Source organism: Nymphalis io, chromosome 1, assembly GCF_905147045.1.
Source record: "Nymphalis io chromosome 1, ilAglIoxx1.1, whole genome shotgun sequence".
NCBI classification, from domain to species: Eukaryota; Metazoa; Arthropoda; class Insecta; order Lepidoptera; family Nymphalidae; genus Nymphalis; species Nymphalis io.
The window spans coordinates 2,377,848-2,390,501 of NC_065888.1; the positions used below are offsets into that span (position 1 = coordinate 2,377,848).

General features: G+C 32.0%; 2 protein-coding genes across 5 annotated transcripts; both read left to right on the forward strand.

Moving 5' to 3' along the window:
• The first annotated feature begins 1,193 nt into the window (after window positions 1-1,193).
• On the forward strand, window positions 1,194-9,655 carry LOC126772062 (uncharacterized). Of its 4 annotated transcripts, none has more exons than XM_050492238.1 (6): window positions 1,194-1,382; window positions 5,135-5,198; window positions 7,131-7,513; window positions 8,020-8,234; window positions 8,509-8,707; window positions 9,309-9,655. In XM_050492238.1, the coding sequence occupies exons 1-6, from the start codon at window positions 1,343-1,345 to the stop codon at window positions 9,524-9,526; spliced, it is 1,119 nt and encodes a 372-aa protein (XP_050348195.1). In that variant the 5' UTR covers window positions 1,194-1,342; the 3' UTR covers window positions 9,527-9,655. The 4 variants fall into 4 exon arrangements, with proteins under 4 accessions (XP_050348195.1, XP_050348200.1, XP_050348205.1 ...); XM_050492243.1 differs by having other exon boundaries at window positions 5,135-5,177; window positions 9,309-9,654; XM_050492248.1 differs by lacking the exon at window positions 1,194-1,382 and adding an exon at window positions 3,137-3,276.
• Window positions 9,656-10,036: 381 nt separating this feature from the next.
• On the forward strand, window positions 10,037-12,113 carry LOC126771948 (uncharacterized). The gene is made up of 2 exons (XM_050492133.1): window positions 10,037-10,386; window positions 10,749-12,113. Exons 1-2 carry the CDS (start codon window positions 10,255-10,257, stop codon window positions 11,877-11,879), a joined length of 1,263 nt encoding a protein of 420 aa, XP_050348090.1. The 5' UTR covers window positions 10,037-10,254; the 3' UTR covers window positions 11,880-12,113.
• Window positions 12,114-12,654: the final 541 nt, after the last annotated feature.

Below are 12,654 nucleotides of genomic sequence, written 5' to 3' on the forward strand. Positions count from 1 at the left end.
AAAAAAGAATTGGAACCTCCTAATTGTTTTAAAAATAAATTGAACAATTATTTTCAGTCCGTTGTTTCAATAATTTGAAATGCGGAACGAATTAAATTCTTTAGATTTAGTACAATGCAAGAATTATTATGTAACAAACTAAATGAGTTAGCGTAAACGAACGGAACCTTGTGAGCTTTTTTGAGCATTTCCGCATCAAATCGGATCCCGTTAACTTCTTCAAACATTATTATAAATTTTATTTAATGTTCACTACTTACGTTATTTTAGTTCTTTATCGACAAATGCTCTACATCTTCTGCAAGGCTACGGTTACCATCATCATGGATCGGACAATCCTTTTTATATTTACTTTTTTAATTAAAAATAGGCAAGCAGAACACTTATTAATATTATTTATTATATGAAAATGAAATCACATAAATAAAATCGAAACAATAAATCGGATCGAAAGTCACATAATCGTAGCATATAGCTTCGAGATATATACGTACCATTTATTTTGTTAATTTATTAAATTACCGTATTTAGTCGGTGAGAACATCTCGTCGTTTCTGGTACATTTTTGGGGAACCCTGACATGACTATAAATGATTGGCGTATATCATGGTTGGCTATGGCTGGCTATATTGTGATCCGTGATGTGATATTATTTTTGAGATTATATAAAAATTTTAGGTAGCTAGTTGAATTTTTTAGAACACACAATATTAACATTATGCTTTTGCAGGTAGTCTATTGCATAAGGAATTAATTATAAAATGGTATTTAAACTAGTGGGTTGCTTAAAACATTAGTTACGATAGCGACCCATCGACATCAATCGGCTGGACAAAGGTTTTCTTCCATTTTATTCAACCACGCTTCTTCAGTAAGGGTTGGTGGTTGTTGCCACATCAAATTCATCTGACACATGCACGATTCCTTGCGTTTGTTCCCTTTACCTTTAGACTTAAGAGAACTAAATGATATATGAACCCGTGATCTTTGATTAATGCACATCTATCCACTGACAACGCCTTGACCTTATGGAACAATATTAAAAAAAAAGATAATTTTCTTTTTCGAAAAGAAAATATGATTTTAAATCCCTCGTGCGAAGTCGGGGGGGTATTGTGTTGTAAGTAATGTTATTGCTATTCTGGCAGCACTTTCCGCCTACATACTGTTCCCCCAGCGGTGAGCAGTTGTTTAAGAGCGCTTTTTGAGATCAGTTGGCTTTATCCGTTTTGGCTGCGTTCGTATTTGTGCAATCAGTTACGCGTATTGTGTATTAAAATAAACATTACCGATCAAGCAGTAATCGTTTTTGAATCGAATCGCGAATGTCTGGTGAAGCATAATGCTTTGTTGTTTTTTATTTCTATCATTTTGTTTTTGTGGTAAGACTTAAGTTTTTTTTTTTTTGTGTTTATTATGACTAAATCAAAATGTACATTTAGACTCAGCTTATACTTATGATAAACAGATAAAATTTAAAGTAGTGAAAGCTCATTAATCACTATCAATTATATTATTCGTCAAATAAGAACCTTCGTCTAGATAAATTACTGTTTGTCTGTAGGTTGTTATCATTGTAAGTAATGTTGCTTATTGTTATTAGTTCCGTGGTATTGATATCTAATTAAAATAGTGTTTAGGTCTGAGACACGAGACAGTCCACCCACTTGTGTAGTTTTTGCGAGCAAAATGTTGTACTTTATCAAAACCAACTAATTCAAATCCTAAATATATCGCATAACATACTCTTCTATACTATAGAAGCATTTATTTATTGCGTATAAATATAATATACAATACTATATTACGATTATTTATTTAACAATTTATTATAAATTAAAATGAAAAAAAAGATAAGTAAGTTTAAAAAGCACGCTCATCCGCTCGGAGATTTCGTCAAGCTCGCCAAAGAAATAAAAAATAATTTATACAGATAAAACAAGGTAAAGTTAGACAAAATCAGTTATAATCTTAATACCAATTTGCAGGTGTTTTCATGACCTTAATTATCAAATTGATTGTAATCAACTTTTGACGGCACATTATTTTCATTATTTCAGCAAATCATAGATAAAAAAATACTAAGTATTGTTGTTTCCGGCTGAGTGAGCCAGTGTAACTAGAGGCGCAAGGGACATAACACTTTCTCAAGATTGGTGGCGCATTGGCGGTATAAGCGATGGTTAACATTTCTTACAATGCCAATGACTATGGGCGTTGGTGACCAGTTACCATCAGGCCCATATGCTCGTCCGCCTAACTATTCTATTTAAAAAAAAACCACGAACACGCTTTGTTCGGGTTAATAACAACTAAGTACCACGCGACCACACGTTTATTTACTTTTAATATTTTACTCAAAAATAAATGTATATAAATAAATACTATAGTAACAACAATATCACAGTTAATTTTACATAATATTGGTTATTTAAGAATTCATTTTAATGTTTATTATTAAGTCTTGTTGGCATAATGGCGAGGTCACATACCTAGATTATCCTCTAACATCTCTATATGTATTAAATTGTCTACTTATGGCATATACATAATATAATAGTCTATAGATAAACCTAAAGACAATAAACCCAACTGCTTATATGCAACGGCCTGGTGCCACGCGCCCTATAAGAAAAATAAAGTACGATAGTTGGTGCTTTTTTGTTTTAAATGTTAAATTTATTTTTTAAAAGGAGAGACATATTCAGGAAACAAATATTTTGAACAATTATTTATTTCTTAATTAGAGCTGAGATATTCAAATTCGTTATTGGTATACGGCTTAAAGGTTTCCTTCCTATCTACCTACCTAAAAGCAGCGGGCGGACCACTTATACCACTTGGAGCTCTCTCTTAATGGCTTGATTCGACCCTGATCGAATGGCAAACTATCTTTGCTTAAAATAACAGTTTTACACGAAGTAAATAGACATGACTCATACATACTTCACAAAGTCCTTAAGCAAGTTTTTTTAATTAAATTAAATATCAATGTTATTTCAAACACGATGATATCATAATTGCGCATCACTAAAACAAGTTATGCATTAAGATTATTCACATTTTATCGACATTATTTGCAAATGTAAGTAACTAAGAGTATTTCTTAATAATCTGCTCGCTACAAACTGCAGTATCATTACAAGTGTGTTCGTAATTGTATAATTAAATCATCGATAATAAATATTATACACTCGTTTCAAAACGCAGAATTCGTGCGATTGTCAACCGTTATTTGTGAACCAGGGACTTTGTCATGTCGTCGCAGTAGTATGCGTAAGTGGTCCCGTGGCGCTCCTCGTTAAAACGGAAAAGGTACCGCTGGTTATTTAGTGGGTATTCCGATGTTCGGGGTGCAGTCGGTGCCTCGGACATCGGTGAACCCCACATACCTCCCCACTGTTCCCGTGGGGGAAACGCGTACTGCGTTTTTCCAGCGTGAAAAAAGGGTACTTTGTTATGTATTCGGGCAGTAGCGGTTATGAGCGATTTTTGTGTGTATTTTTGAATATAACTGATTATACCTACAGATGCTCAAAAAACATCAATCAGTAGCAGTAGCGTAGGCGTAGGCGGATAACCCCAGTGAAGCTTTGCATTGATTAGTACAGATGTCACCAAGCTCCAAAGTATTGAAATGTTCGATCAACTTGTAATATAAAATATAATTATAATGAAGTTGGAATAGAAGAGAGAAAATTGGTTCGCAAAAATATATAAAATTGATATTGCTAGTAGACATATAAACTTATTCATATTATGTTGCACTAGTGGCCGCCTCACCTTAGGGAAGCCTGGTGCGCCGCAGCGCCTTGCCCCATGATAGCTACGTTACTCAATAGCAGATAATGTCGTGGAAGCTATCAGAACTCAGATTGAGATAGTCATTGGGTACCAATTTGAGTAAGTTTCATTGTTTGAAAGTGTGCCATTTTATTTGTGTCAGGCGTTTTGTGACTATCTGTTTCTCGACAGTTATAAATTGCTGGCTGGTATGAAACGTTGTTTACCATACCTTATTATTAATGTCAAAATATTTGTGAATATTTGTTACCTTATTTCTTTGTAACCGTAGTATGTATATAGCTTATACAGGTGAGTATGCGTTTTGGATAAAAAAAAATATAACCTTGGTATGTTGAACTTAAAGGGAAACGGGATAAAACTCGAGTTATATAGGTTTTGACTGAGAAAGATTTTTAAATATTGATTTAGATGCAATCTTACCTAATTTCTAGTTACAAATAAATAAAAAATCTATAAAATCGCTCATCCTATCCTTGAATTGCTCTTATTTATTGCATATTTGTAATATTCACTTCTCTGAAAGTAAACTGTGTATATTATATTCTTAGATTCGATTGTTTTATTATTGTTTATTCGAGCTACCGAGGTCATTCATTATTTAAAATTTAATAGCAGCGGTAATAACTAAATAGTGAGGTCAAATATATTTTCTTCGAGTTAAAGACTGAAATAGGTATGTACTGAAATAATTCATAGGTAAATACTGATTAATTCGAATTCTTGAATTTGTGAATGAATGAGAAAGGAACGGAACAAAAAGAACAAATTTTTCCTTTGATTTGTCGAATTTCGGCTTACTTCTACTTATATACTCTATTGTCAAACTTAAATTTCAATGCAGAAGTTTTACACTTTTTTACACAAGAGAATGGGCACTTACGGTGTTTTTTTAGCTGTTTTATAGTTGTGATTGTTACAATTTTTAAAATGAAAATATTTTAAAAAGAAAGACATTCCAATTTATCACCCGCCAGTCTCAAATAGTATATGAAAGGATAAACGATACTGTACTTAGTTTCTCTTTTATTGCTCTTTCTCTTGCATACATACTTAAGCAAAGACTTGCGACAATAGGAACAGTGGTATTTCATTGGATGAAAATGTGAAATTTCACATGTCACTTTCAGATATTTCATGATCTTGGAACGCGGTAAGCTTCGAAACAGTTCTTACAGAATGGGTGAAGGCTTATAATTGTTGAATCAAAAAAGGAAAAGAAGAAGAAATCTAAATTAAGAATCATATTAATACGATTTATTATATTACCATAACGTGCACTGATATAAAATGATATAAAAATTGTATAATGATTTAAAAATTGTTTTAGGAAGCATCGGTGCGCCGAGCCAAGCGGGCATAGACATCGGCAGGTTAGCGATGACGCACGACATGTTATGTTTATACATTTTATAAAAATTATTAACACCATTTAGAAACTGGAATAGCGACGTTAACATTATTTTAATCCAATAAAACCCATTTTACATTATATTACTGTAATAACAGACGTGTCTAACGGACTAAATACTTTATTCTAGAAATTCATTTATGCTCTATCATAATTTCCGCATGTTTTTGTAGTTACGATACAGTCGTTTTATTGGTATGCACCAGAATAGGCATTTATAAATACTATCACAAATACCCTCGAAAATAGCAGTATCTGCGTCATTGCATTTCACAAAGCACTTTATACAACGTGTATGAAATCACAATATTATCAACGGTTTACAAATATTGGACTTTCCGAAAATATACAGTAAGGAAAGCGTGATGTACCTTTTTTTTCAATATGAATTATTTATTCGCGTTATAAGGGATTTTGATTCAACATTATAAAAGACTAGCAGACCGCCTCGATCTCATACGCGGAAGTTAAAAAATTTTTCTGCGCTTTACGCTTCATGACGTTTGTCCAATCCCAATCGTCCTTAGTTTGTCTTAATTTCCTGAAAAGACGTGACAATTGAATTAAGTGGAAAGTTGAGCGCCTCTAAATTACGAACCGATTATCTCCTAAAGCTTGAATATCTCTGTGATTTATAGTTTTAACTTGAAAAAGAAAATTAATATGATAATATTTATTTAATTAATAAATATATTAGGATATTGGTTCGAAATGGACACCAGAAAACCAGCGATGATACTCAATAATTCAAATTTTTACAATTAACAGTACATAGTTGGATATTATTTATTAATGGCCTTAATTATAAACGTTCCTTACCGACTGATTAGTTGAACACCAATTTCTCCCTTTCTGTCATTATTGATTTGACATTCGAAAGAAGAATACACGACACTGTGTAACCAATCACTCGTTAGTCAACATTTATAAGTCATGCCGAATATTATGTGCAGATATTAATCCGGACAAGTGTAACTGAGTTTCATGAGATTAATTTGTATTTATACTCGTAATTCATCTCTCGTTCGGTGGTGAACGAAAATATCACGAGAGAAACTGCAAGTATCGTATAAAATCCATAATATTGACCTTAAATAGCTTCTCATAAGCGGGCGGCGAGGCCATCGTCCAGAAGTGGGCCATTAACAGGTTGCTTCTACGTTAATTAAAGTTTTGATTAATTTATATTTTAAATATATATGTAAGTACATATACAAAACTTTACAATATTATAATAATTTTAAAATTACCGGACGGGATGTAAATTCTACCGAGCAGAACGGCGAGAAAGACACTAATTATTTTTTTCATTTCATTATAAATTCAGTTAGTAACAGCCTATGAATGTCTCACTGCTGGGCTAAGGCCTCCCTTTTTTTTTTGAGGAGAAGTTTATGAAGCTTATTCCACCACGCTGCTCCAATGCGGGATGGACACATGTGGCAGAATTTCAGTGCATTTAAATACAATTCCATTATTATTAATTACTTGTTATCTTGCATGAAAATCATTTTATAAACTAACTCTACGTACTTTTATCATGTATATGATATTTTATTGAGTAATATGTCTCATTTATTAATTATTTGTTGTATTAGTATGAGTTTTAAGTTTATTAATGGTAAAATAAAAGTAATAGTAAGTATTCGTGTTCCATTATAGAAGCGAACAATCTTAGAAAGGATTAATTGACTCTGCGAAGATTGAAACTTCGTGTTTGTTTTTCTTTACTTCTTGTATTTATACAATGTTTTTTACTATCAACATAATCGATATAATCGTTGTTATAGTTTATAAGCAAAGTTTATTATTTATCATTATAATGTATTTTATTACCCGTTTAAAAGTCTGGCTACAAATTCTTAAGGTGTTAAATGTTATAGCCATAAAAATAACAATTGTTATTTTTTTACAGTATTCAACACACGTCGTCACGTGTAAGTCACCCATATTTTTCGCATAACAGCCTATCTCTGGAAACGAATCAAATTTACCGAACAAATGATTACAATGATAATAGCAGCAGGTTCGCCAAACTACAAGCACCTTTGCAATTTGTATATACACCGAAGATCACCGAATATGATGAAAAAATCCCGCTGAAGGTTCACGAACCAAGGGAAGATCCAAAACTTTTCTATCAATCTGATATATATCTTAAAGAAATTGATGGCCGTAATATTAATCAAGAAGTAGCATCGATTTACCCTGGGAGGCAATACATTCGAGCTGACGAGAAATATCGCGTGCCGAAACATATGCTACGAAGCTATGATGAGAATCGTTCTCATGTTCCAAGTATGTAACAAAATATAGCTGTAGCCTAACTTATATACTTATACCTACTTTGGTACTAAACAATATCTATATGGTTACTGCTACTATTCTATTGATGGCTTTCGGTAATCTTCATGTTTCAGGTGTCGTCGTTTTTCTATTACCTTGTTGTAACAAATCGGCCATAATAATACACGTGTAATGATAATTTTATTTATATTATTACGTATATACGAATATTTCCGAGATTCATTCATTGTTACTTTTATTTTGTTACCTAAATTTTGATTAAAACTAGTTACATATTTCTATAATTAAAATTTTTTTATCTTACTGAGTAATTTTTTTTTTTCAAATCATGAATTAATATGTATAGGTATTGCTAACCGACGTCTAAACTTTTGTAATTAAATATTCTATTTTTATAGTAAAAATAGTGCATATCAATTGTTAATTGTAGGTTTATTTGAATATCGAACGATAATAATTTAAATAACTATCATAATTAGGTATTTGTGACATTTCAGCACAAAAAAAATGCATACAGTGTCCTCACGATAGAACATTAATAGCAAAAGTAGGAGCCGATCGAGTTTTCCTTCAAAGTCCTTCACTGAAAACATGTTCAGGACGAAAAGCACCAACAAATGTTCGATTTGTTCACATGTACGGAGCTAAATTTGGAACATTACTTGAACAGGGTTCCCATGTGGTACTCGGCAGACTTATGTACAAGAATCAAGTGAGATACAAGCTTCTATTTAAATTACCTGACACACGTATATACCTTTACACACATATATTTGTGCGAATATTTGACTAATTGGGCTAGATCTTCGCACTACTACTTTGGTTGTTTATTAGAATAACGTTGATAATGTTTGTTTAGGATTAAATTAAATATTAAAAGCTTTCATTAATTAATAAAAATGTACGTACATAAATTTTTCAATAAATATTAAGTACAGTACAGTAGGTACACTAACAGTGATATAATATAATTATTTTTATTTCAGAGTCTCCAAGTTTGCAAGATGCAGGTGCACGTTATCGTTCAGACTTGTCCAACACCTAAATATTTGATATCACATTGCGAAGGCGAATACAAACCATGCAATTTTACATGTCGCGACAAAACGTTGGAATTACTAGGAGAGTCTGCATTATTTTGCGGTGAAGATATGAAATGGGAAGGCTTTCTTCCGCAATGTAGAGGTAAACTAAATAATACTATAGGACTAAGGCATAAGAAATAGATTAGACACTAGCTACTAATTAGCGAGATGTTCGTCTTATCCCAAAAACGTATATCTCTAATCTCTATATTTATTTGTTACTATATCTTAGAAAAATGACACTTTGAACTGGACGGTTTAATTGCGCAACATCCATTTTTAGAGCGGCAACATAGGCGCCGTTCAGAATCATTATCCATTTTTTGTACTTTTTGACTTGACTTTGATTCTTGATTTGACTATGACTTATAAAACCCACATAATCGAAATTACACAAGTACTTTAAAACTCATGTTTAGTTTTATAATTATAATATATTTTTTCCTTAAATTTAAGGATCGGATTTTTTTTGCTACCGGCGTGCCATAGCTTAAAATACCGCTATGCTCCGAGGTTGCAGTTATTGACACTTTTCGAAAGTAACGAGTTTGTCAGTTGACAATGCTAAAGTACTTATACATTATAATATCACGTACGCTTTGTCCCGTTGAGAATGAACGCCATGAGCGAAATCGGTCCTAAAGGGCGTCACCAAATTAAAAAAAAACCGCTATTATAATTTTTATTATGTCAAATTTTAGCTCGTAACTGGTGTAAGCCTCTGCCGCCACCAGATCGTGGACAAATTAGTTGTAGAGGTGACACAGCAGGGCTAAATTCAGGCCTTGTGGAGGGATCCCGATGTCGAATACGCTGTCCATCTGGCTGGCGATGGCACGACAAAGCTGTTTCTGTCTGTCGACGGGGAACTTGGACAAATATATTAAAGTGCACACCTAAAAAAGAAAAGTCAAAATAAATCCTTATACTTAGAGAAGTTTCTTATTCCTATTTTTTATATTCCTTAGATGAAATTAAAAAATTTATTAATTTAAGTAAGTGTTATCTACAGTATTTTATTAATGTTTTTCAATAAATAAAACATACCTACCTAAAATACGGCTTTTTTCTGCTTTTGTAACCACATTTATTATTCTCATTTCAAAAATAATAAAATATTTTTTTATTGAACATTCAGTGAACGCAAAGAATGAAAAGTGTTTAAGTGACTGATTTTTTGTATATTATTTGAAATAATAAAAAATAATTCTAGTTTTTGTTTTTTCTAATAATGTCGTAATTATTTAGCTATAAATAATTCAAGTTAATCAAAACGGTAGATAATTGCTTTTACTAAATAATTCGATTATTCTTTGAAATATTTTTAAGTAGTTACCATTTTACTGTTTTCTGCTGTTTTTTAAGTTGGATTTGCTGCTTTTAGTTTTGCCAAGGTTGGCAACACAGATTTCAATATTAACTACGGAAAGTGGCACTCGAAAATAATAATTCATGATTGCAACACGTTTGAGTTTAAATTTAGAAACTGAATGTGACAGTTGTAGCCGTTAAATGTTTTGAGTTTGGTGCATCAATATATTTGAATATATTAAAACAAAGTGTTTTGTAGTTAATATTGAGGTAGAATATGGAACTTTAATTCTATTGAATTGTTACAAAACCACTGTATTTATTGTTTAATACAAAATGGGAGGGAACATAAGTAAATCAAGTACGGAGACGGCTGCACTCACGCAAAAAAACGACTTGGACAAGGACACCAGTAATAACTCCGATCCTCGATCTCCAACGCCTGAAATAACTCGGACTCCTTTACAGGTTTGAAATTATACGTATGCATACAGGAAGCGCTAAAATAACTACCAAGAAACCGTTTTAATGTTGTTGTTTTATTTAATGGATTATTTTGACGTCGATTTATACATAATGAATCATATTCAAGTAATTAAATTACATTGATAAAATTTCTAGTCTAATAACCGAATTCTAAGGCATGCACGCACCTTTTCAAAATGTCACTATTTTTAGCGTTTTCGCCGCTCATTATTTTAAACACAGGTGCCTATACTTGTAATTGTTTTATATATACTAATATTTAATTTTAAATAAAAACTATATATTTTAAAAATACCTTTAGTTAATTTTATCTGTTGGAAATATAATTTAAAATCTTTTTACAGAATAAGAATGGAGCTAAGCATAATATAACAAAGAATGTTGATTTGCGGAAGACTTTTGAAAATGGTAAAACAGAAGAAAAACTTATACACAACAATCCCATTTTATCAGCCGTTATAAAAAATCACTTACAATCTTATGACCCACGTTCTCCAACTCAAGATTTTGAAAGAACACCAATAGTTATTTCATCTAAAATTGACGATGATCAAAAACTCTTTAAAGAAAATAATAACTTTGGGAGTCCTTGCCTCAATAATGATACCATGGATAATAGTAATTTTGACTCCTCCTTTGACATTAATGACGTCAAATCGGGTGTAGTATTACCCAAAAACTTATGTGATGGTTTTTATGACATGACATTAAATGGAACACTAAATGAAACTGAAGAGCCATTAGGATCCTCTACTGCTTCCAATGAAGTCATTCAGAATAATATATCTAAGGAATGTCCTGAGCCAGCACAACTATTAGAAACAAACTTTGAATACATAGATACTGGAACTGAAACATTTGAAGACAGTGAAGAACATATTGAAATTGAAAACAAAGATTTTGACATCAAAAATGTTCCACTCTTTAAGATTCTCCAAGAAGATCCTAGATCCCCGAGTATTGGTATTGAACGAACTCCAATAGTAGTCTCTAAAATTGAAGAGGATGTAAGTGAAGAAAATGTTGAAGAAATGTCAGATGACTCTCTCCTAAAAGTATTGGCGACCACAAAATCAGAGCCTCATCAAAAGGAGGATCAAGATGGAATTTTAATATATGAAGATGAATCCAACACACTTGATAAGACACCAAAAAAATCTAAGTCAGCTAGCAACGGTGGATCTAGAACACCTTTATCTTGCATGAAAAACAAAGCTGACTCGACACATGCTAGATCTAAATCAACTAATACACTTTATGACTCTATAAACAAAAAAGTAACTAAGTCACAGAAAAGAATTTCACACATTCCACGACTTAAATCTTTGACAAAGCAGTCTTCTTACATTGGTTCAGATAGTAGCCTTTCATTGAAAACTATTTCAAAGACAACAGCTATTAGTGGTGGTTGTGAAAACACACCTCCTCACTCGCATCGTGATAGATGGGATAAAGATAATAGTATTGTTCTGTAAGTTTCTAATATGCTTTATCATATTATAATATTTAATAGTTCATCTAACAGTTGCATATTTGTTAGATATTTATACCAGCATTTTATGTTTCTATATTAAATTGTTTTAATGTTAATTATCATCCATATGATTCATGATCATTTGAAATTGTGTGATATGTTAGGTAAATTCTAAGTGGTGAGTAATATCAAAATCGTGACATTAAACATTGTTGTAGTTATAATTGTATTGATAATAAATATTTCCGCCAATACTTATTTTTTTCATTTTACCATTAACTATTTTTTCAGCAATTAAAAATCTTAGTGAATAATTACTATAGAATTAATTTCCTTTTTTTTTTTTTTATAGAATAGGAAGGTGGACGAGCATATGGGCCACCTGATGGTAAGTGGTCACCAAACGCCCTTAGACATTGGCATTGTAAAAAATGTCAACCAGCGCTTATAGCCAATGCGCCACCAACCTTGGGAACTAAGATTTTATGTCCCTTGTGCCTGTAATTACACTGGCTCACTCACCCTTCAAACCGGAACACAACAATATCAAGTATTGCTGTTTTGCGGTAGAATATCTGATGAGTGGGTGGTACCTACCCAGACGAGCTACCACCAGTGAGTATTCCTGTTATATCTTGATGTTATTACTGAAATGTTTGTTAAATGAATATAGACTTGGCTATAGAAAAAGCTATATCCTACTAAAATGTTTTTCAAACGATTCAAACATCTAACCAACAAATTACGAACTAAAAAAAAAGTTATCAAATGTTGGC

Excerpts from the sequence above, each read along its gene's own strand:
- LOC126772062 (XM_050492238.1), top strand. The coding sequence starts at position 1,343 with ATGCTTTGTTGTTTTTTATTTCTATCATTTTGTTTTTGTG. Across the intron at positions 1,383-5,134 it reads TCTATCATTTTGTTTTTGTG|GAAGCATCGGTGCGCCGAGC; the intron begins GTAAGACTTAAG and ends AAATTGTTTTAG. Across the intron at positions 7,514-8,019 it reads GAATCGTTCTCATGTTCCAA|CACAAAAAAAATGCATACAG; the intron begins GTATGTAACAAA and ends GTGACATTTCAG.
- LOC126771948 (XM_050492133.1), top strand. The coding sequence starts at position 10,255 with ATGGGAGGGAACATAAGTAAATCAAGTACGGAGACGGCTGCACTCACG. Across the intron at positions 10,387-10,748 it reads TAACTCGGACTCCTTTACAG|AATAAGAATGGAGCTAAGCA; the intron begins GTTTGAAATTAT and ends ATCTTTTTACAG.